The 25,738-nt window shown below is 41.6% G+C and overlaps 1 protein-coding gene across 1 annotated transcript in view; it reads left to right on the top strand.

The window, feature by feature from the left end:
• Positions 1–25,179, top strand: part of LOC141100940 (desmin-like) — a 28,160-nt gene extending 2,981 nt beyond the window's left edge. The window contains exons 2-10 of the mRNA XM_073589710.1: positions 4,351–4,498; positions 5,432–5,581; positions 11,632–11,751; positions 20,107–20,202; positions 20,287–20,421; positions 20,811–20,921; positions 22,426–22,536; positions 22,636–22,760; positions 25,047–25,179. Coding sequence (XP_073445811.1) covers positions 4,351–4,498; positions 5,432–5,581; positions 11,632–11,751; positions 20,107–20,202; positions 20,287–20,421; positions 20,811–20,921; positions 22,426–22,536; positions 22,636–22,760; positions 25,047–25,179 — 1,129 coding nt within the window. The remainder of the gene's footprint in view (positions 1–4,350; positions 4,499–5,431; positions 5,582–11,631; positions 11,752–20,106; positions 20,203–20,286; positions 20,422–20,810; positions 20,922–22,425; positions 22,537–22,635; positions 22,761–25,046) is intronic.
• The last annotated feature ends 559 nt before the right edge of the window (positions 25,180–25,738 follow it).

Here is a 25,738-nt window from a genome sequence, read left to right as displayed (position 1 = left end):
AATCACTTTGGAGAAGAGAAGAAGACAATAACTATGTGACACAACAGTTCTGAGCTTGTGCCAGGACTTGTCAAAGACTGCAGTCAATGCACACATGGAGGGGTGATGTTCTCAACTACATGGCAGCCCCTATCCACAAAATGAGGGATACTTGCTGCTCATAGGGGGTCTAACTGCTTAGACCAAAGCAGTAGGCACACAGGCACTGCTGCTCTCTTCATTGTCTTCTGGACTGCTGGAGGTTGCTGAATGCATCACTCTATCTCTAGAAGTCCTATAGTCAATGAATGAAGCAGTGTGGTTCGCATGCGCTGCCATGATGAGGCATTTAGGAGCCCTTTGTCAGGGTCAGTGAGGTTCCCAGCAGTCAGCAACCTGCCCAATCTGTGGGCAGGAGGTAACTTGTGGAGTGTGGGATTCCTCTAGTAAATTATGTCCTCCAGCACCACAGGTCTCTCTGCAATCAGAGACAACTTTCCTGAGATAAACATTGATTAAACCGTCTAAAATGGGTTAAATGCTAGTAAATGAGTAAAGAAATGGCCCTGGGGGGGTCTAATACTTTTTATTGGGAACTCCCTGCTTCTACATATTAGTATTTTTCATTTCTTTATTTATTTATGCTACATATGTGTAATTCTGCTTTCATTTGAATACTGAGCACTCGCAATTTCTGACCTTTCCAGGTAAAAGCACACCCTAAACCTAGAATGCCTAGACTCTTAAGATAAAAGTCGGTCAATTTCGGTGGCATCGACCAGTAATCTAAATAATACAATCTGGGTAGATCGGATTTGTCCACAGCTTGGAGGAGAGAAGGATTGACCATGCTGGATTTCAGAGTTCTGATGCTTTGTTTCCGCAGAGATGAGACATTGCTGAGAGCTCTGCCACTCTTTCTCCCACTCTCTTCATTGAGAATACATGCATATTTCATAAACCAATCATTTATGTCCAATGACTCCTGAGGACTATACCTTAGGGGGGTTAAAAGAACCACTGAACATAAAGTTTGTTATGGAATGCATAAGTTAGGTCTTAAAATACAATTTAATTACTTACAAAATTGGGCAAGTGTTTGTCTTTATACTCATACATGAATAGAATGAATCATTATGTAAATAAGCCTAATCTGTACTGTGTATTATTATTATTATTATTATTATTATTATTATTACATGTGGGTCTTGGCTATGTTATTGGTTGGTTAAATAAAGTGCACAATGACAAAAACTGTATTTGTATAATAGGGAAATGTCTGAAGTAATAATAGAAGTCATAGTAAAGAGAAGACAGAGTTATAAGCCAATGCACCCTTGTTTTACAGCCAGTCTCCGCTATAGATACTACTATGGCACAATATTAATGTGGCACTGGATTATCCTGTCTGTTAGTAATGGAGATCTTGCTCCAGGTTTCTTGTCCTTTCTCAGTGCACACTGATTAGTATTTATATCCTCCCATTTCTAGGCTGACCTAGCACTGAAATGGGTATTTTTCTGAGACCACATTTCCAAAGCAGGCAAGTGATCCTTACAATGTGGGAAGACATAGTGGTCATTATTAGTCATTAATGAATAGGGTTACCTTTATGTGTAGAGTGTATGTACTTTATTAGCAAATGCAGAAATGTGTTAGTCATTATTACCAGTAATAACATATTCCCTAAATCCAAAATTACTTAGTAATTTAATTCATAGATATTCTACTGATGCTGTTTGTATGAACATTTCTTTTTTTTTTTTTCATAGTCTTTATAAATGTTTGTTCATTCAATTAATCGGTCTTTAGGTAGCGAAGGTCACACATTATCCGAATGTAGCTTGTCCTCCCTAAACAAAATGAAGCGCAATCCTGTTTCTGTATTTCTTAAAAAAAGAGACAAATCCATGTCTGTGATCCGCAGAATCTGAGCCGCTAATCTATATTAGTATATTTATCAGAAAATTAATAAGTATGAACACCGACAAAATAACTACAAGAACACTTTACAATTCTTTTATAAACCAATACAGCATTTTATCTCGAACCTCTCAGGTATACATCAACTGATCTATCCGATAACTTACATACTTTTTTTTTATTATTATTTTATTTTTTTGATCAATTTCCTTTTCAAAATCCTAATTTACAGGACCACAAATTTAATGAGTTATTATACATAAAAATAAAGCTACTGTTTTAATAAACTATAAGCCATATATATATATACAGTATATATATATACTTACTAATGGAGATAAAGCAGAGGGCAGAACCCGCAATCCATAGGTGGCAATTTGTGGACTTTACTCACTTGCATGCAATGATTCGGCTTCTCCATTGGAGCCTTTATCGAGTGAATGCTGATGTATGTTTCCATTGTATATCTATATAATATTTAGATCTATGTGTCTATATTTTTATCAACAGATTTAGACCTCAATCAGGATTAAAAAAAAAAACAACCTAAGTTGCCGCCAGTGCGACTATGTATGATGTTAAAGCTAAATGTGTGTCATATTTATAGCATTAAAAACAGATATTTAGCAGGTAAATCTAACTAGTGCACGAACTCAAAGCCATATATTAAAATGAGGAAACTCTGCAGCTCTGCGGAAACATCGATTTTTTTTTTATGTTTCTCATTAATGATCTAAGAGGAAACGCAGCCGAGTAAAAGCCTGTTCTCTCCATCTCCGAATCTCTGCACCATTGCATGTCAGCCCCGAGTACACTGTCAGAGGTTTCTGGTCACAGACCCATGTGTAATATGTGCTACCTGTTGTCCAGAATGCTGGGGCAGACCGGTTCAGGTGAAAGGGACATTGCTTGGTCAGAATAACTAATAGTATAGTAAAATGAGTGTTATGTGCTGTGTATGAATGATCTGTGCACTCACGGATTAAGCTTTCCTATGCAAAAACTGAGTTCAAACAGTGGAGAATGGTTAATATTTTTAGTATGTATGCAATAGACAATTTGCTATATCTAGGTAAACCAACTCGATAGATAGATAGATAGATAGGAATAGAGAAACAGGAGCAGCACACCGTGTTCAGAGTGAATAAGAGCTATTTTATTTAGCCCATTATTGCGACGTTTCAGTCCAAAAGGTGAACCTTGAGAAAGGTTGACTTTTCGGACCGAAACGTCGCAATAATGGGCTAAATAAAATAGCTCTTATTCACTCTGAACACGGTGTGCTGCTCCTGTTTTTTGGGGATTCCTACATTTAAAGGTTTGGTATTTGTCTGTGGGAGCTTTTTGCCCCCTGACTCTTTGACTACTTATTGTGCTGCTCTAATTTACCTTGTTGTAGATAAATAGATAGACAGATAGATAGATAGATAGATAGATAGATAGATATGGGACAGATAGATAGATAGATAGATATGGGACAGATAGATAGATCGATCGATAGATAGATAGATCGATAGATAGATAGATAGATAGATAGATATGGGACATGGGACAGATAGATAGATAGATAGATAGATGGATTATAGATATGGGATAGATAGAGATAGATATGGGATAGATAGATAGATGATAGATAGATATAGGATAGATAGAGATAGATAGATAGATGATAGAGAGAGATAGATAGATATGAGATAGATATGGGATAGATAGATAGATAGATAGATAGATAGATGGATTATAGATATGGGATAGATAGATATAGATATGGGATAGATAGATGATAGATAGATAGATAGATAGATAGATGATAGAGAGAGATAGATAGATATGAGATAGATATGGGATAGGTAGATAGATAGATAGATAGATAGATAGATAGATAGATAGACATGGGATAGATAGATAGATATGAGATAGATAGATAGATAGATATGAGATAGATAGATATGAGATAGATAAATATATAGTAAATGATAGATGTAGATAAATAAATGATAGGTAGATAGTATATATTAGATAATAATTGATAGATAATAAATGATAGACACAGATATAAATGATAGGAATAGATAAATAATGACATGTAGATAATATATGTTATATACTAGATAGATCATTAATGATAGACATAGATAGATAATAAATTATAGCTATAGTCTAGATAAATAATAAATGATATGTAGATAGTATATGTTATATATTTGATAGATAGATAGATAGAAAAGACAATAAATTCTCGTGGTTGCATTTTTTATTACTATAATTCTGCTGTTACTACTACTAATAACAATAATAATAATACTACGAGTGATGTTATTATAGTTAATAATAATAACAGCCACTACTGTTATTAATAATAAATCTGCTCCTCATACTTGTGTAGAAAGACAATGGTCCAGGGCAGATCCCCGCTTTCTGTGATTGCTGTGTTACTTTCCCCCACAGTATGGTCGCTCAGAGTTTTGCAGCCGCTTTGGTCCCAGTGGATCTGGAAGCGGCCAGTGCAGCAAACCAAGAATTTCTGAGCATCAGGAGCAACGAAAAACGGGAAATGATCGTTCTCAATGACCGTCTGACTAAATACATCGAGCGGGTACAGCTGCTTATCTCCTTTCCCTATTTTCTTATGTGGGCAGTAGAAAATCCAAGTTGTACATATTTGTCTTTTTACAAACTGTTTACATAAAAGGTCCAGAGATAAAATCTGCAGTTCAGAAACACAATGTATACTTCATACATTTATTTTATAGGAAAAATTCCCTGAACAGAATGTATATAGGATATATTAGCTGGGAAAAAGAAAAATAAATAAATAAGGAAGCATAATGTATCCTTCCTATATAAAATGTATAGCAAAGTATGTAATGTATGATAACAAACTTATGAAAAAAGAAAACGAGAAAAAATGTCCCCTCCAATATATATATAGATATGGATATATATATATATATAGTACATTTCTCACACACAGCCTTGCATAGTAGGTAGAATGAAAGATGTATACTTTTTGCATACGCCTCAGTATATACATATATAGACTGTATATATATATATATATATATATAAATAAATATTTAATATAAATATACATATAATGTGTATATCTATATACACTGAAGCATATGCAAGAAACATTTATACTGTTGCTTAGGCAAAAAAGTCTCATTTTTGTATATACACACACACACACACACATATGTATATACACACTATATATAAATACAGAGAGACAGACTGGCAGACAGAGACAATGAGATAAGTAGATAAATATTTATATAAATACAATTATATTGATATGTGGTGTATACACTCACTTTTTATAATTTAAGTTCTTTAATATCATGGACATTTCCACTGAACAGTTTATGATCTAGATGTAGACAAGTCCTGGCCATCTTTGGTCCAGTCTGTCGCAGCGACAATCCTGTATTCCTACTTCACAATGAGACTGTAGTATGTAATGTAATGATTGCCTCTGGGGGCGCTGTATTGTGAGGGTCTACATATAACCCTATGTGTGCCGCAGGTCCGTGACCTGGAGCAGCAGAACGCCAGTGTACAGGTGGAACTGGACGCGCTCCGCAGTCGCAGCCATAGACCTTCGGCTCTGCGCGCCCTGTACGAGGAGCAGCTGCGGGAGCTGCGCAGGGAGGCGGAACAAGCGAGGATGCAGCGGGTACATACTGCTAATGTCCAGAATAACATATAATATATGTGGTATTATAGAACTGCCACATATAAGCTCCAGGTCACAGGGTGCAGCCCTTACACTGGCCAGGGCTTACTATGCACTGCAGTTACAGCTCTTACAGCTGGGGTCTTGCACTGGCCAGGGCTTACTATACACTGCAGTTATTCTGTAGCTCTTACAGCTGGGGTCTTGCACTGGCCAGGGCTTACTATACACTGCAGTTATTCTGTAGCTCTTACAGCTGGGGTCTTGCACTGGCCAGGGCTTGCTTTGCACTGCAGTTATAGTTCCCACAGCTGGTGCCTTGCACTGGCGAGGGCTTGCTTTCCACTGCAGTTATAGGTCTTACAGCTGGTGTCTTGCACTGGCCAGGGCTTGCTTTGCACTGCAGTTATAGTTCCTACAGCTGTGTCTTGCACTGGCTAGGGCTTGCTTTGCACTACCGTTATAGTTCCTACAGCTAGTGTCTTGCACTGGCTAGGGCTTGCTTTGCACTGCAGTTATAGTTCCTACAGCTGGTGTCTTGCACTGGCTAGGGCTTGCTTTGCACTGCAGTTATAGCTCTTACAGCTGGTGTCTTGCACTGGCCAGGGCTTGCTTTGCACTACCGTTATAGTTCCTACAGCTAGTGTCTTGCACTGGCTAGGGCTTGCTTTGCACTGCAGTTATAGTTCCTACAGCTGGTGTCTTGCACTGGCTAGGGCTTGCTTTGCACTGCAGTTATAGCTCTTACAGCTGGTGTCTTGAACTGGCCAGGGCTTGCTTTGCACTGCGGTTATAGTTCTACAGCTGGTGTCTTGAACTGGCCAGGGCTTGCTTTGCACTGCAGTTATAGCTCTTACAGCTGTGTCTTGCACTGGCCAGGGCTTGCTTTGCACTGCAGTTATAGTTCCTACAGCTGGTGTCTTGCACTGGCCAGGGCTTGCTTTGCACTGCAGTTATAGTTCCTATAGCTGGTGTCCTGCACTGGCTAGGGCTTTCTTTGCACTGCAGTTATAGCTCTTACAGCTGGTGTCTTGAACTGGCCAGGGCTTGCTTTGCACTGCAGTTATAGTTCCTACAGCTGTGTCTTGCACTGGCTAGGGCTTGCTTTGCACTGCAGTTATAACTCTTACAGCTGGGGACCTGCACTGGCCAGGGCTTGCTTTGCACTGCAGTTCTAGCTCTTACAGCTGGGGACCTGCACTGGCCAGGGCTTGATTTGCACTGCAGTTCTAGCTCTTACAGTGGGAGTCCTGCATTGGCCTGGTGTTGCTTTGCACTGCAGTTATAGTTCCTACAGCTGGTGTCTTGCACTGGCCAAACCTTGCTTTGCACTGCAGTTATAGTTCCTACAGCTGGTGTCTTGCACTGGCCAGGGCTTGCTTTGCACTGCAGTTATAGTTCCTACAGCTGGTGTCTTGCACTGGCCAGGGCTTGCTTTGCACTGCAGTTATAGTTCCTACAGCTGGTGTCTTGCACTGGCTAGGGCTTGCTTTGCACTGCAGTTATAGTTCCTACAGCTGGTGTCTTGCACTGGCTAGGGCTTGCTTTGCACTGCAGTTATAGTTCCTACAGCTGGTGTCTTGCACTGGCTAGGGCTTGCTTTGCACTGCAGTTATAGTTCCTACAGCTGGTGTCTTGCACTGGCTAGGGCTTGCTTTGCACTGCAGTTATAGTTCCCACAGCTGGTGCCTTGCACTGGCTAGGGCTTGCTTTCCACTGCAGTTATAGGTCTTACAGCTGGTGTCTTGCACTGGCCAGGGCTTGCTTTGCACTGCAGTTATAGTTCCTACAGCTGTGTCTTGCACTGGCTAGGGCTTACTTTGCACTGCAGTTATAGCTCTTACAGCTGGTGTCTTGCACTGGCCAGGGCTTGCTTTGCACTACCGTTATAGTTCCTACAGCTAGTGTCTTGCACTGGCTAGGGCTTGCTTTGCACTGCGGTTATAGTTCTACAGCTGGTATCTTGAACTGGCCAGGGCTTGCTTTGCACTGCAGTTATAGTTCCTACAGCTGGTGTCTTGCACTGGCTAGGGCTTGCTTTGCACTGCAGTTATAGCTCTTACAGCTGGTGTCTTGAACTGGCCAGGGCTTGCTTTGCACTGCGGTTATAGTTCTACAGCTGGTGTCTTGAACTGGCCAGGGCTTGCTTTGCACTGCAGTTATAGCTCTTACAGCTGTGTCTTGCACTGGCCAGGGCTTGCTTTGCACTGCAGTTATAGTTCCTACAGCTGGTGTCTTGCACTGGCCAGGGCTTGCTTTGCACTGCAGTTATAGTTCCTATAGCTGGTGTCCTGCACTGGCTAGGGCTTTCTTTGCACTGCAGTTATAGCTCTTACAGCTGGTGTCTTGAACTGGCCAGGGCTTGCTTTGCACTGCAGTTATAGTTCCCACAGCTGGTGCCTTGCACTGGCGAGGGCTTGCTTTCCACTGCAGTTACAGCTCTTACAGCTGGGGTCTTGCACTGGCCAGGGCTTACTATACACTGCAGTTATTCTGTAGCTCTTACAGCTGGGGTCTTGCACTGGCCAGGGCTTGCTTTGCACTGCAGTTATAGTTCCTACAGCTGGTGTCTTGCACTGGCGAGGGCTTGCTTTGCACTGCAGTTATAGTTCCCACAGCTGGTGCCTTGCACTGGCGAGGGCTTGCTTTCCACTGCAGTTATAGGTCTTACAGCTGGTGTCTTGCACTGGCCAGGGCTTGCTTTGCACTGCAGTTATAGTTCCTACAGCTGTGTCTTGCACTGGCTAGGGCTTACTTTGCACTGCAGTTATAGCTCTTACAGCTGGTGTCTTGCACTGGCCAGGGCTTGCTTTGCACTACCGTTATAGTTCCTACAGCTAGTGTCTTGCACTGGCTAGGGCTTGCTTTGCACTGCGGTTATAGTTCTACAGCTGGTATCTTGAACTGGCCAGGGCTTGCTTTGCACTGCAGTTATAGTTCCTACAGCTGGTGTCTTGCACTGGCTAGGGCTTGCTTTGCACTGCAGTTATAGCTCTTACAGCTGGTGTCTTGAACTGGCCAGGGCTTGCTTTGCACTGCGGTTATAGTTCTACAGCTGGTGTCTTGAACTGGCCAGGGCTTGCTTTGCACTGCAGTTATAGCTCTTACAGCTGTGTCTTGCACTGGCCAGGGCTTGCTTTGCACTGCAGTTATAGTTCCTACAGCTGGTGTCTTGCACTGGCCAGGGCTTGCTTTGCACTGCAGTTATAGTTCCTATAGCTGGTGTCCTGCACTGGCTAGGGCTTTCTTTGCACTGCAGTTATAGCTCTTACAGCTGGTGTCTTGAACTGGCCAGGGCTTGCTTTGCACTGCAGTTATAGTTCCTACAGCTGTGTCTTGCACTGGCTAGGGCTTGCTTTGCACTGCAGTTATAACTCTTACAGCTGGGGACCTGCACTGGCCAGGGCTTGCTTTGCACTGCAGTTCTAGCTCTTACAGCTGGGGACCTGCACTGGCCAGGGCTTGATTTGCACTGCAGTTCTAGCTCTTACAGTGGGAGTCCTGCATTGGCCTGGTGTTGCTTTGCACTGCAGTTATAGTTCCTACAGCTGGTGTCTTGCACTGGCCAAACCTTGCTTTGCACTGCAGTTATAGTTCCTACAGCTGGTGTCTTGCACTGGCCAGGGCTTGCTTTGCACTGCAGTTATAGTTCCTACAGCTGGTGTCTTGCACTGGCCAGGGCTTGCTTTGCACTGCAGTTATAGTTCCTACAGCTGGTGTCTTGCACTGGCTAGGGCTTGCTTTGCACTGCAGTTATAGTTCCTACAGCTGGTGTCTTGCACTGGCTAGGGCTTGCTTTGCACTGCAGTTATAGTTCCTACAGCTGGTGTCTTGCACTGGCTAGGGCTTGCTTTGCACTGCAGTTATAGTTCCTACAGCTGGTGTCTTGCACTGGCTAGGGCTTGCTTTGCACTGCAGTTATAGTTCCCACAGCTGGTGCCTTGCACTGGCTAGGGCTTGCTTTCCACTGCAGTTATAGGTCTTACAGCTGGTGTCTTGCACTGGCCAGGGCTTGCTTTGCACTGCAGTTATAGTTCCTACAGCTGTGTCTTGCACTGGCTAGGGCTTACTTTGCACTGCAGTTATAGCTCTTACAGCTGGTGTCTTGCACTGGCCAGGGCTTGCTTTGCACTACCGTTATAGTTCCTACAGCTAGTGTCTTGCACTGGCTAGGGCTTGCTTTGCACTGCGGTTATAGTTCTACAGCTGGTATCTTGAACTGGCCAGGGCTTGCTTTGCACTGCAGTTATAGTTCCTACAGCTGGTGTCTTGCACTGGCTAGGGCTTGCTTTGCACTGCAGTTATAGCTCTTACAGCTGGTGTCTTGAACTGGCCAGGGCTTGCTTTGCACTGCGGTTATAGTTCTACAGCTGGTGTCTTGAACTGGCCAGGGCTTGCTTTGCACTGCAGTTATAGCTCTTACAGCTGTGTCTTGCACTGGCCAGGGCTTGCTTTGCACTGCAGTTATAGTTCCTACAGCTGGTGTCTTGCACTGGCCAGGGCTTGCTTTGCACTGCAGTTATAGTTCCTATAGCTGGTGTCCTGCACTGGCTAGGGCTTTCTTTGCACTGCAGTTATAGCTCTTACAGCTGGTGTCTTGAACTGGCCAGGGCTTGCTTTGCACTGCAGTTATAGTTCCTACAGCTGTGTCTTGCACTGGCTAGGGCTTGCTTTGCACTGCAGTTATAACTCTTACAGCTGGGGACCTGCACTGGCCAGGGCTTGCTTTGCACTGCAGTTCTAGCTCTTACAGCTGGGGACCTGCACTGGCCAGGGCTTGATTTGCACTGCAGTTCTAGCTCTTACAGTGGGAGTCCTGCATTGGCCTGGTGTTGCTTTGCACTGCAGTTATAGTTCCTACAGCTGGTGTCTTGCACTGGCCAAACCTTGCTTTGCACTGCAGTTATAGTTCCTACAGCTGGTGTCTTGCACTGGCCAGGGCTTGCTTTGCACTGCAGTTATAGTTCCCACAGCTGGTGTCTTGCACTGGCTAGGGCTTGCTTTGCACTGCAGTTATAGCTCTTACAGTTGGTGTCTTGCACTGGCCAGGGCTTGCTTTGCACTGCAGTTATAGTTCCTACAGCTGGTGTCTTGCACTGGCCAGGGCTTGCTTTGCACTGCAGTTATAGTTCCTACAGCTGGTGTCTTGCACTGGCCAGGGCTTGCTTTGCACTGCAGGTACTGCTCTTACATCTTGTGTCTTGCACTGGCTAGGGCTTGCTTTGTACTGCAGTTATAGCTCTTACAGCTGGTGTCTTGCAATGGCTAGGGCTTACTATACACTGCAGTTATTCTGTAGCTCTTACAGCTGGTGTCTTGCACTGGCCAAACCTTGCTTTGCACTGCTCCATATATCTGCCGGACTTTTCCTTTGTATGCAGATGAAATCCACAGTGCTGGGCTCTGGCGCCTGGTGTAGTACACAAGTGCATTGGCCTTTTAACCTTCAATCTGTTGAGGATAAGGGGGTCTATAAATCTTGAATTACTGGGAGTCTGTGTGAGGCCAGTGTATGGAAAGTTCTAGGCATTGTTGGGCCACATGTCACTTCTCCTCAGCTGGCTTCACCCCTGATCATCATGCAGATCTTGCTGGGGAAAGCTTTGTGTGACTGGTAGGATGTTTTGTCTCCACTTCCCCCCATTGGGTTGGATTGTTTATCCAGTTGCTAGGAAACAAGTTGGTTAAAGAATAAGTTAAGCATTTAGCACAGCCTGGTTGGAGAAGTGAGATAATAATGGGGCTGCTTTGTTTTAGAGGGGCAGAAAGTGACATTAATGTGGAAAGCTTAATAAATGAACTACATTTGATCACATCTGGAGTTATAAAGTAGTGAGAACAGGGGTTAGGGAATTGGGGGATAAAGTCTGAACTGACTGCTGCCAGAAAAAAAGATATCAAATACAAGGATGCAACAATGTAGCTGGGTTAGGTCAGTGCTGGGTATGAGATGGAGGATGCACAGACTGGGGCACTGAGACCCCTGGCAGTGGCTGGGGAGGGGGGATGCTGCAGGTTAGCCAGGCATAAGACTCTGCTTTCTCTAACAGGATCTAGCAGTGGCTGCCAAGTCATCAGTGTCTGAAGAACTCAGCGCCATGAAGAAACGCCATGAAGAAGCAGTGGAGGGGAGGAAAAAGGCTGAAGGGGACATCGAAGCTTTCCGCCCTGTGAGGAGCTGTCTGGGCCACACTCACCTATTACCCATTGTCTTCTCACACATCTGTCATCTGCTTATGGGAATCAGGCTCAGCCTTAACCCGCTGACTGCCAGCAACAGAGCAGGAGGCAACATCATTCTGCACTGCTGTTCTGCTCCTTGGAGGGGGACATGGGGTAAACGGGGGGCTATAACTAATCCAGAGTGATGGTCTGGCACCTTTTTGACTTCTCACCCTGCACTTCTCTCTGATGAGCGAGGAGCCATTGTGTGATGTGGGGACTCAGTCCTGAGTGTGGAGTAGAGGAGCCTTGTGGCCAGAGAGATGCCGCACACGATTCCCCACATTCCCCTAATCATACATTGTAATCACTGCAGGCAACCACCGGAGCTGTGTGTAGTTGTAAGGGAGGGACAGGACTGTAGTCGTGACCTGAACAACCGCAATATTTATGTCCAGTCCTTCCCCTACAGAAAACTGTATTCTTCTCATCAGCATACCTGTATCTCCAGACTTAGCTTCCCCCGGGCACTTCCCAAGCAACGACGGTCCCTCTTTCAGGCGACCCCCAGCAATAGAGACACAGTCCAAGTTTACTTTAACATTTCCTTTACTGAGTACTTCACAAGTTACATCCACAGATGGCACATCATGACAATTACTTGTTTCCTCATCTTTCGCTTTCTGGCTGTCACTTCTGTGCAGTACACGCCCAGACCGGACCGTCCTAGACTGCTCCCCAGTTCCTTCCTCGCCTGACCTCACCATGATGACAATTCCTTCTGCCTGTTTCGCCCCATACTCGAAGTCATCAGTCACCAGGTTTGGTTGTCTCTGGTAAAGCATCTGGCCCGTCTGTACCAAACTCGTCGAAGCTCCAACTTCCTTCATTTCCTCAGTCCAACCAACTCCTGCCCTAAAAGCATCTGTCCTGGCAATAAGTCGCCAAATCTTTCCTTTCTTGTTCTGGCCCACTGCTATGACACACAGTGGCCGTGGATAACTTACTTACCCTATGTATAAGAATTATGTACTAAAGTGCCCTCCTCTAGTGTCCCCAACAGGGTGCACTTACTTACCCTATACTATACATGAACATCAATATACATCACTTTATATTATATACAGTATAACTCTAAGGAGCACAGACTCTAAAGCATGGTAACACATATATATGTGGCAGTACCAGTAAAGTGAGTGGTAATACATCTTTATATGTAGCAGTACCGCAAGCATTCAACATATACATTATCAATATTAGCAATATGTACATATTAACAAATCAAAGGCAATTAGAGGAAGGGAAGCAAGAAGAATGTTATATCTCACCCCCTTACACAGTGTGTACAGAGCAGGATGACACAGGGGTGAGAACAGATCGCTGTCACCCAGCCTGATCCCCCCAGGACCAGGGAGCCGACACTGCGGCCCCTCAAAGTGGCTTCTAGGCTCCATGCTACGAATGTGCAGGGAAATGTTACCTGTTCTTCCTGCTTGACAATTCACACTAGAATACAGCCCCCAATAGCAATTATACCTTGCTGTACTGAAGTCTCTAGTGGAAGAATAGTCTCAGCTTTACGTCAGTAGTGTACGTGTGCAGGAGGCATAAACGCCTTATACTGCATAGTGTGTAAGTGCTCCACAGAACATCACTTCTGTACTGCTACATGCACCAACAGAATTGCCATGGAAATACTGCTGCTACTGCTAATACCACTACCAATGCTACTGCTACTAATGCCACTACCAATACTACTGCTGCTACTACTAATACTGCTGCTACTAATATTACTGCTAACTCAACTACAAATACTACTACTGGTACTACTAATACTAATGCCAACACTACTGCTGCTAATGTCACTACCAATACTACTGCTGCTACTACTAATACTGCTGCTACTAATATTACTGCTAACTCAACTACAAATACTACTACTGGTACTACTAATACTAATGCCAACACTACTGCTGCTAATGTCACTACCAATACAACTGCTGATACTACTAATACCGCTGCTACTAATACTACTGCAAATGCCACTACAAATACTACTACTGCTACTACTAATACTGCTGCCAATACTACTGCTACTACTAATGCCACTACCAATACTACTTCTTGCTTCTACTAATACTACTGCAGCTGCTACTATTACTAATACCACTACCAATACTACTTCCACTACTACAAATACTACTGCTGCTACTATTCCTAATTCCACTGCCAATACTAATTCTACTACTACTACTACAAATGACACTACTTCTGCTACTACTACAGATGCCACTACCAATAGTACTGCTACTGCTACTACTACTACTGCTACTGCCACTACTTATACTACTGCTACTACTACTTTTGCCATTACCAATACTACTTCTGCTACTACTAATACTAGTGCTGTTGTTACTATTGATAATACCACTGCCAATACTACTTCTGATACTACTAATACTACTGCTTCTGCTACTACTACTAATGCCACTACCAATACTATTTCCACTACTACCAATACTACTGCTACTACTACTAATACCACTACAATACTACTTCTGCTACTACTAATACTACTGCAGCTGCTACTATTACAAATACCACTACCAATACTACTGCTGCTACTACTAATGCTACTACTGCTAGTACTACTACCACTACAAATACTTCTTCTACTACTACAAATGCCACTACCAATATTACTTCTGTTACTACTAGTAATGACACTATCAATACTGCTGCTACTACTACTAATACTACTACTGCTACTACTACTACTAATGCCACTACTTATAAGACTGCTACTACAACTACTATTGCCACTACCAATACTACTTCTGCTACTACTAATACTACTGCTGTTGCTACTATTACTAATACCACTACCAATACTACATCTGATATTACTAATACTATTGCTGCTACTACTACTGCCACTACCAATACTACTTCCACTACTACCAATACTACTGCTGCTACTACTACTAATACCACTACCAATACTACTTTTACTACTACTACAAATGCCACTACCTCTGCTACTACTAATACTACTGCTGCTGCAACTACTACTAATATCACTACCAATACTACTGCAGATGCTACTAATACTACTGCTACAACTACTAATACCATTAACAAATAATACTTCTGCTACTACTAATACAACTGCTGCTAGTAGTAATACCACTACCAAATACAACTGCTGCTACTACTACTAATGCCACTATCAATACTACTGCTACTACTACTAATATAATACTAATACTGCTGCTACTACTACTAATCCCACTAACAATACTTCTACTGCTACTACTACTTATATACTAATATCACTACCAATATTACTGCTGCTACTGCTGCTAATGCCACTACCAAATACTACTACTGCTGCTATCACTACTTCTAATACCACTATTAAATACTACTGCTGCTACTACTAATGCTAGTGCCAGTACTACTGCTACTAATAGTAATACTACTGGTGTTGTTGCTACTATTAATACCACTACTAAATACTACTACTACTGCTGCTGCTACTACTAATACCACTACCAATGCTACTGATGCTACTACTACTAATATCACTACCAATACTACTGCTGCTACTACTACCATTACCAATACTATTCTGCTACTACTAATACCACTGCCAATACTACTACTGCTATTCGTACCACTATCAATACTACTGCTGCTGCTAATACTACTAATACCACTACCAATACTTCTGCTGCTACTACTTCTAATGCCACTTCTATTGCTGCTACTACTATTACTACCACTACCAATACTATGGCTGCTACTACTACTAATACCAGTTATTACTACTACTAATACTACTACTATCTCTACCAATACTACTGCTACTAATACCACTACCAATACTGCTGCTAATACTACTACTGCTGCTACTAATACTACCCCAATACTACTGCTATTACTAATACTGCTACTACTGCTGCTACTAATACTATCAATACTCTTTCTACTACTAATACTACTGCTATTACTTATACCACTACTACTATAAATACTAATTTTATTTATTTTACTTACTTATATAGGGCCACTAAATCCACAGCTTTAGGCCGAGGTCACTCTTGCGAGAAACTCGCAGGAGTCTCGCGTCTCAGTACCCAGCACTGCCGCCAGCACTTGGGACCGGAGTGTGCGGCTGCATGTATTTCTATGCCCAACTATCTATCTATCCCATATCTATCTATATATCTATCTATCTTATCTATCTATCTATCTATCTATCTATCTATCTATCTATCTATCTTCTATCTATCTATCTATCAATCCCATATCTATCTATCTATCTATCCCAAATCTATCTATCTATCTATCTATCTATTTATCTCATATCTATCTATCTATCTATCTATCTCTATCCCATATCTATCTATTTATCCCATATCTATCTATCTTCTATCTATCTCATATCTATCTCTCTGTCTATCTATCTATCCCATATCTATGTCCCATATCTATCTATCTATCTATCTATCTATCTATCTATCTATCTATCTATCTATCTATCTATCTATCTATCTATCTATCTATCTCTATCCCATATCTATCTATCTATCTATCTATCTATCTATCTATCTATCTATCTATCTATCTATCAACACAGAAATGAAATCTACTACATACACATAAGTACCACATAAACGGCTGTCAATAATAAAGCTCATCCATTAAAGCTATATAACCAAACCAAAGAAAAAATGGAATGAAGAGCAATTAATAAAATGTAAGGTTTTTTTATTTATACTCAATAGAATAAAATACAATATGTAGATAGAAAAGTATCAATAAATACAAATAAGGGAATCAGCGACATCCAATTACCACATATGTATAAAGGTCATGGCACAAATATTAATCTATAAGTACAGGCAGATAATAGTGACATAATCGGCTTTCTCTCAATTATCTTTTAAATTCAATAGTAAGTAACATCTCCCATAAAGTGCATAGTGCATATGATACAAAATATATTATAATCATCAAATATGGGTCTAAAAACCACCAGTGTGAGACACTGTCAGCTGTTATAAGAATAGCATAAGTAGGCAAGGGGCAGAGATAGCAAAATTTATAAACAAATGCCTGAAGTTCAAAATCAGAAGTACAAACCTATATAATATGTGGACAGCGGGACCCCTACGCGCGTTTCGCTTCTTGCTTCTTCAGGGGTCCCGCTGTCCACATATTATATACACTCACTGGCCACTTTATTAGGTACACCTGTCCAACTGTGTGTTAAGACTTAATTTCTAATCAGCCAATCACATGGCGGCAACTCAGTGCATTTAGGCATGTAGACATGGTCAAGACAATCTCCTGCAGTTCAAACCGAGCATCAGTATGGGGAAGAAAGGTGATTTGAGTGCCTTTGAACGTGGCATGATTGTTGGTGCCAGAAGGGCTGGTCTGAGAATTTCAGAAACTGCTGATCTACTGGGATTTTCACGCACAACCATCTCTAGGGTTTACAGAGAATGGTCCGAAAAAGAAAAAAAATCCAGTGAGCGGCAGTTCTGTGGCCGGAAATGCCATGTTGATGCCAGAGGTCAGAGGAGAATGGGCAGACTGGTTCGAGCTGATAGAAAGGCAACAGTGACTCAAATTGCCACCCGTTACAACCAAGGTAGGCAGAAGAGCATCTCTGAACGCACAGTGCGTCGAACTTTGAGGCAGATGGGCTACAGCAGCAGAAGACCACACTGGGTACCACTCCTCTCAGCTAAGAACAGGAAACTGAGGCTACAATTTGCACAAGCTCATCGAAATTGGACAGTAGAAGATTGGAAAAACGTTGCCTGGTCTGATGAGTCTCGATTTCTGCTGCGACATTCGGATGGTAGGGTCAGAATTTGGCGTAAACAACATGAAAGCATGGATCCATCCTGCCTTGTATCAACGGTTCAGGCTGGTGGTGGTGGTGTCATGGTGTGGGGAATTTTTTCTGGGCAATCTTTGGGCCCCTTGGTACCAATTGAGCATCGTTGCAACGCCACAGCCTACCTGAGTATTGTTGCTGACCATGTCCATCCCTTTATGACCATAATGTACCCAACATCTGATGGCTACTTTCAGCAGGATAATGCGCCATGTCATAAAGCTCGAATCATCTCAGATTGGTTTCTTGAACATGACAATGAGTTTACTGTACTCAAATGGCCTCCTCAGTCACCAGATCTCAATCCAATAGAGCATCTTTGGGATGTGGTGGAACGGGAGATTCGCATCAGGGATGTGCAGCCGACAAATCTGCGCCAACTGTGTGATGCCATCATGTCAATATGGTCCAAAATCTCTGAGGAATGCTTCCAGCACCTTGTTGAATCTCTGCCACGAAGAATTGAGGCAGTTCTGAAGGCAAAAGGGGGTCCAACCCCTTACTAGCATGGTGTACCTAATAAAGTGGCCAGTGAGTGTAGGTTCGTACTTCTGATTTTGAACTTCAGGCATTTGTTTATAAATTTTGCTATCTCTGCCCCTTGCTTACTTATGCTATTCTTATAACAGCTGACAGTGTCTCACACTGGTGGTTTTTAGACCCATATTTGATGATTATAATATATTTTGTATCATATGCACTATGCACTTTATGGGAGATGTTACTTACTATTGCATTTAAAAGATAATTGAGAGAAAGCCGATTATGTCACTATTATCTGCCTGTACTTATAGATGAATATTTGTGCCATGACCTTTATACATATGTGGTAATTGGATGTCGCTGATTCCCTTATTTGTATTTGTTGATACTTTGCTATCTACATATTGTATTTTATTCTGTTGAGTATAAATAAAAAACCTTACATTTTATTCATTGCTCTTGATTCCATTTTTTCTTTGGTTTGGTTACATACACATAAGGTTGACACATTGTATATTTGCTATTGTGGACTTTCTGGCCCTGCCGATTTCAGTCATAGGCTGGAGTCACACACAACGAATAAAAAATCGGTCCAATTTTAATGGTCCGAAATCGCACAAATGTTTCTTGACCAGTGATCCGTTTTTGATGCAATTTTTCTTCATTCATCCGATTTTAATTGCATGTAACCATCCGTTTGACATCCGTCTTGCGAGATTTTCTCGCCGGCTTGCAAAATGGACATCTAATGGAGCCCTATGACAGGTTTTCAAACACAAAGGAAAGAATAGATATAGACACATAGAATATATATATATATATATATATATATATATATATATATATATATATATATATATAATTCATGCAGCTCTTCATAGCAGAATAGCCACTGTAACATTTGCCGGCTTCTGTAAATTCATTCCCCTACCCGACATGAAATGACACATGGTTTACATATAGTTAACCATTTCATTTCATGTTTTTTTTTATGTCTATCACTAGTAATTAGATGAGGGTTTTTGTGTAAAATTTTGGAGTTGTAGGTGTTAATTTAAGGGGTTAATTCGTTGTAAGAAATTGCGGGGACTCCCTGCAGCCTCAGTGACATCAGCGGAATTCCCCGCAATTTTTTACAACGAATTAACCCCTTAAATTAACACCTACAACTCCAAAATTTTACACAAAAACCCTCATCTATTTACTAGTGATAGACATAAAAAAAACATGAAATGAAATGGTTAACTATATGTAAACCATGTGTCATTTCATGTCGGGTAGGGGAATGAATTTACAGAAGCCGGCAAATGTTAAAGTGGCTATTCTGCTATGAAGAACTGCATGAATTATATATATATATATATATATATATATATATATATATATATATATTGTATTCTATGTGTCAATATCTATTATTTAGTTTTTTTTATTTAACCTGTCAGTGTGATTTTACTGTATTGCTAAATTAATTGCCGGCTTTTTTCTGGTCCGTTTGTAATCCGATTTTTTATCGCCCCCATAGACTTGCATTGGCGAGTCTGATCCGAAAATCGGTGACAATCACAGCATGCTGCGATTGTCTCGGTCCGAGGAAACGTTCAGAAAAAAAATCTGGTGATGGGAGCTGCCCCATAGAATAACATTGGGACGAATGCAATGCGATTTTTTATCGCATTGCATTCGTCCGATTTAATCGCTAGTGTGACTCCGGCCATACTCCGCTAATCTGCTACAATCTAGCCCATTACCAGCTCTATAGTTGCCCGACACAGTTAGGATGTATTTACTGTAAGTGACAATGTGCTGTCTGTATAAATGAGTGGTGGTAAATGTCATTATGATTGGACTAGAATCTATCACCTATAGCTGTGTGGGCCCAGTCCTATAGAATATCTCGGCATTGTGAAGGCTGTGGTGTCTTCCTGCAGTTGATACTATTGCTTTGCTGTGGTGTCTCCTGTAGGATGTGGATGCGGCCACTGCCAGACGGATTGCATTGGAAAAGCAGCTGAAAACTTTAGAGACAGAGATTGCATTTCTACAGCGAGTGCACGGGGAGGTAAGGACACATTCACATTGAGAACTCTACCACTCTTGTGTATGGGGTGCGCAGTGTAACCCAGGACCCTCTCTGTCAATGCAGGAGATTGAGGAGTTGATGAAGCAGATCTACAACATGGATGCCTCCTGTGTCCTGGCATTCTCCATCCCAGACTTTGCTGCTGCTCTAAGGGACATTCAGACAGAATATGAAGAAATTGCAGCCAAGAACCTGCAGGTTAAAATTAGAGCACATCCTGTTTGGGGAAATATCGAATTAGATGTCAGATTCTCCTTAATATTTGTGGCAACCTAAAAAGCTTGTTTATCTTGTATCCGATAAATCAGAATGTAGCCATTGGACATCCCTGACAGTCCTCATAGATTGATGCACACAAAGCTCTTTCCTAGCTTGCTCTATTAACCCCTACATAGCCCAACACACTCATTGCTCTATTGGAAATGGAAAGCTTGAGGGTTCCCCTGTGCTGCAGTCATTTTGCTGCAAGGTGGTTAATTAAAGAGTTTGGTGTTCATAAGACCTTAATGAACCTTCCTTTGTGAAGACCTGACACTACATGTCTACATCCCCATGCTTATTATGTCTTCTGCTGCTCTTACCCTTAGGAGATGGACGAGTGGTACAAAAGCAAATTTGTTGACTTCAGTCAAGCTTCTACAAAGCATGCTGAAAACGTGAGACATTACAGAGGAGACATGGCAAACTGCAAGAGAAGCGTAAGTGGGGCTGCAAAGGCCTTGGAGCCCATTGATGTCACTTCATGTGGAGCCTATCTTGTGATGTCCCTAACATTTGGATTGTGACTACTATCTTCTGTGCTCTGCATTATACAGACTCAAAATCTCAAGTAAAATCTCCATAGGTTGGAGGCAGCTAATTAAAGACCCATTCACACAAAGCAGTTACCAATATGTCAAGATAAAATGGCAGTACTGATAGTTTTCCATACGCATGTTGAGATCATTGTTTTTTTTTTCAAATCTAATACATTTAGTCTATAGCCAACATTGTTTTTTTCATGGTGGGTCCTGATTGGTCAATTAAACTGGGATGGCAACCTTGTACTTGCCCACAAGTAAACACGTGAATCCTCTGGTGGGCTCTTTGCAAGAATGAGCCCCTTACTCTTCTATAGGAGTAGTAGTTGGCACAATACACCTGATTCACTATGTTGTACTGCAAAAGCTAAATTCCATAATTCATAAAACAACCAGATCAGTTTATTATTATATAAGTTGGTATAGAAATTTTTGTATGTGCCTAAACAATGGGCTCTTACGGTCAATGCCACCGGCAGGCCCTTGGCACCCCAATTGGACACTACGTAATGGTATAACACACAGGAAGTCCTTAAATATGTCTACCATCAAGTCTTTACGTTAAAGGGAATCTGTCACCCCTTTTTTGAGATATCATATAATGATATCATTCAATTGTGTGTCACATAAGGATTCTCTTAGTACTTTTGCTTCCCCCTGACCCCGCACCTTTCATGCATAAATACCTTTTTTATATCGGTTCAGATGTATGTAAACTGCCGCAGTCTGGTCCGATGGGCGGGTCTTATTCACCTGCTCCTCCCCCCCTCCCTGTCTTGCTCTATGCATTTCTTCTTGTGTAGAGCAAGACAGGGAGGGGGGAGCAGGTGAATAAGCCCCACCCAGCGGACCAGACTGCAGCAGTTTACATACATCTGAACCGATATAAAAAAGGTATTTATGCATGAAAGGTGCGGGGTCAGGGGAAGCAAAAGTACTAAGAGAATCCTTATGTGACACACAATTGAATGATATCATTATATGATATCTCAAAAAAAGGGTAACAGATTCCCTTTAAGCCTTAGTCAAAATGTGATTAAGGTGTGCATTAAATCTGTCTAATCATCATCAGTAACTGTGATCGAAATCTTTTCCTTCAATGAAAAGCATGCGAGTGAAATGCAAGGAACAATGAAGTTACCCAGTCCATCTCTCCTTCCTCACCATTTATTTGCGTTACTCTATATGAGAAAATCTTCATAGTTTTTATTCATGTGCATATCTCTCAGTGCAGGACTGACTAGTCACCTTATCACACATCTCTGTGACAGGTCCCCTAACCTTACCAATGGTAATTTGGCATCTACAGAATTATCAGGAGCTCTAATACAGTGTTTATTTGGTTGTAAAAATGTAAAGAAAATGTCAAAAATATGTTTCTGATTGAGAGGGTTCATTGCAGATTAAAAGCAAAGAAACTGAATTAGAATCCCTTAAAAACAAAAATGCAGCACTGGAGGCCCAATTGAAAAAGACCCAAGAAATGAATAAACTTGAGATAGAGGAGCTACAGGTAGGTAATGGCTTGTGGTTAGTAGCTCTAGCAGTGGTAATTTTACCTATCCTGTTCACTTTCCCAATGATTTAATTTATTTTCAATTTCAATAATTAGGAGAAAATCAGGAAATTTGAAGATCATTTAAAATCTCTAAAGGAAAAAATTGCATTGCACTTACGGGAATATCAAGACTTACTGAGTGTAAAAATGGCCCTGGATATTGAGATTGCCACATATAGGTAACAGGAGTATTATTTCTGTTCAATTAAGTGTTTGTTAGGTATTTGGTATGAATAATTTGTTTTTTTCTCTGTTTGACATAAAAGGTTACAGTCATAGAATCTGAGCTCCTTGGCTGCTTTTGGTACTGTGGGAATGCTACTCCCTTGGGTAACACAGAAACAATTTCCATTTATGTGTCCAGGCTGGTTTATTGGTGCTTCATAAGCCATGCCACAAGCAAAAGAAAACAAGTAGCCTTTCAGTGTAGGCAAAACAAAGTAAACAGTTCCAACAAAGTCACTTCAGAGACTGTCAAGGACACACAGGCTGGATAGCAGCCAGTATACTGGCTCAGTCCGGAGACATCACAGAGGAGGTCTTCTTACCTCCACACACAGACCATGTGTCAAACAAGCAGACTCCATTTTATCATGTGAACCACACCCAGAGATGGGGTGTGGGGGAAGTCTGACCCTCCCATCTCTCAGACTGCCCGTAAACCTAACCCAGATGCAGGAAACAAGCCTCTTAGAAGTATGTGCACATTTCTCTAGATTTGCATCATGGAGGACAATCACCTCTGTGATACATTCCTAACATCAAATATGCATCTGGTAGTCACCTTACAGTACAAAGTGAAGTGATATTGATTACAATAGCATCCATTTAGACATAAGTTTCCCTATAATGTCATGGCATATTAGAAAGAGGGTACAAGATTAAGTACTTAGTTTATAGCATCAGTTTGGGTTGACTGACTTCCTTTCAAGTTTTTGCTCTCAAGCTTATCCACAATTCTACTTCCTTGCAAACCCATGGTAATTATGTAATAGATCCTGGGATTCTTGGCTGGGCAATATTGTCTTGTGCTCAAAGTTTCCTCTGTGGACTTTGTGACCAATGCTGTGAAGGAGTCTGGCTGACTGGCACATTTCAATGGTTAAGCCAACCCTCTTCTGTGTATATATGTTGAAATAATCCACTAACCCATACCCCTTCATATAAAGCACTGGTAATGTGCTAATGTAGAAAATGCTTTGCTTTGTCGAGCTCAAGCAGAAAGTGAACCTGCCAAAATCTGTTACTGACTGATGATATGTTTGTTCATTATCAGTAAGTCGTATATCTGTGAGGTGGCCACGGTGGTAGTCATAGCAAGGGGCTGCTGTTCAGGCACATTCTGGCACCCCACAAAGAAAATATAATGTCTCGCCTGATGTGTGGTTTGTGTGTAATGCAAGTCACTCACTTTTGGATTGGAGATCTCCTCAGGTTGCACGGTCCCGAGTCCATTTTAGCAACTCAACTTTACACAACAAGTTCAGTTCAGTCACAGACACCGCACAGAAATTCTCACTGATCACAGTTCCTTCCCACTGTGCTGTTCCTTGCTTTCCTGGCAATCTTTGTTCCTAAAGCGTATCATCCAATACCACAGCTTCCCAACTAGCAAGACTAATTCTTGCTTGGAGGTCCACGCCCGTTCTCCCCTCCGAGGGCGAAATAAATGATGGCTCTTCCAAACCTTTTCGAGACCGTAGGTCTTGAATGTTCTAAGATATCCCACTGAACCTAGTCGCTGCCATTCTTATGCTGCTCCTGTTTCCTTGTTCCCATGTGAATTCCAGGCCTATGGCCCTGAACTGTTGGTTCTTCCTTGAACCCGTTTCTGGATCAACCTCACAGATCTCCATCCAACTCACTAACTGCCCTAAACTAGAAAGTGTCTTAGCTATGTCTGCTCCTACCACTCCCAACTTGAAAATCCCCTATTTCCTTAACCACTTCTATCCTGAACCTGACCAACATTCCAATCTACAGTGCCCCCCACTGTACTAAATCCTATACTAACCGTTGCTGTTACTCTAACTAAATCCTACACTTGTGCTATAATTCCCTAACTCTATTCCGAGTTCTATAAAAATGCATAATTATACATTATACATACATCATTACATAATAAACCATCTTACACGTAAAACGTACCCATTTTACTAGGAAGGGATGCAGGGCATGACTTGACCCCAACACACCCTTACATATCTTTTTATTTAAGACAGGACTCTAGGATAAAAATACAAACAAGATATGCTGGTCTGGTAGTCTGTAACCTTAAAGATACATAAAGCAATGTGGGGGCCGTATATTTAACACAGTAGAATAATTTTAAACAATATTTTAGGTTGTTTCATATTTTATTTTACAAACATTGGAACACTGCAAAGTATACTTAGTCTACTTATAGAACGGCAGAAGAAGTCTCGACTATACATCTAGGTATATGTTTCGTTTTCTCTTTTCAGAAAGCTTATTGAAGGTGAGGACAGCAGACTTGCTACATCAGTGAGTGGAATTCTTCCCCAGAGTAAAGTATCTGGAGTAACACATGTGAGTTCCACCGAAAGTGTCTCTCAGACAACTGTCCTCATCAAGTGAGTATAATTCTTTGGTGGCATATAGGAATCACTCCAGTCTCGCAGTATTCATTTAACCATTCCTGTTCTCTCTGTTTTCATAAACAACAGTTAAAGCAGGTGAAAAGAAAGTATGAAAGTGTTACCCGGCAAGTGTTGTTGAAGACCTAGCAAGTGCTCCTGAAGAACTGGCAAGTGCTCCTGAAGATTGCTAGATCCATGGCTTTAGCTTTTTTATCTGCTCTGTGCTCAGGACTATATTCTCTTTTCAATGCTCAGCATTGTTATCTACAATCAACTTTTTCTAGCTTTGCTAAATAAACACATTAGCATCAACCTTGTCTGAATTTATTTATAAATCATTCTTCAAATAAATCTTTTATGTGACAGCTCTTCATGGTACTAAACTAGACTTCTATATCTATAATGTGTAAAAGATATATAAGGCCTTGTTTCTATTTATACAGCTGTCCATTGTTTTATTCCTTCTGGTGTGATACAGAAAAGCCAGAGGGAAGCAATTGCCAGAACTGATCCACTAGATTTCTTTGGGATTGTTCCCAGTCATCCATTGCATCAGT

Source organism: Dendrobates tinctorius, unplaced genomic scaffold (genome assembly GCF_039654945.1).
Source record: "Dendrobates tinctorius isolate UK_male_01 unplaced genomic scaffold, ASM3965494v1 ptg000111l, whole genome shotgun sequence".
Classification (NCBI taxonomy): Eukaryota; Metazoa; Chordata; class Amphibia; order Anura; family Dendrobatidae; genus Dendrobates; species Dendrobates tinctorius.
Note: the sequence above shows the minus strand (reverse complement) of the source record. Positions and strands in the feature narration are given on the sequence as shown.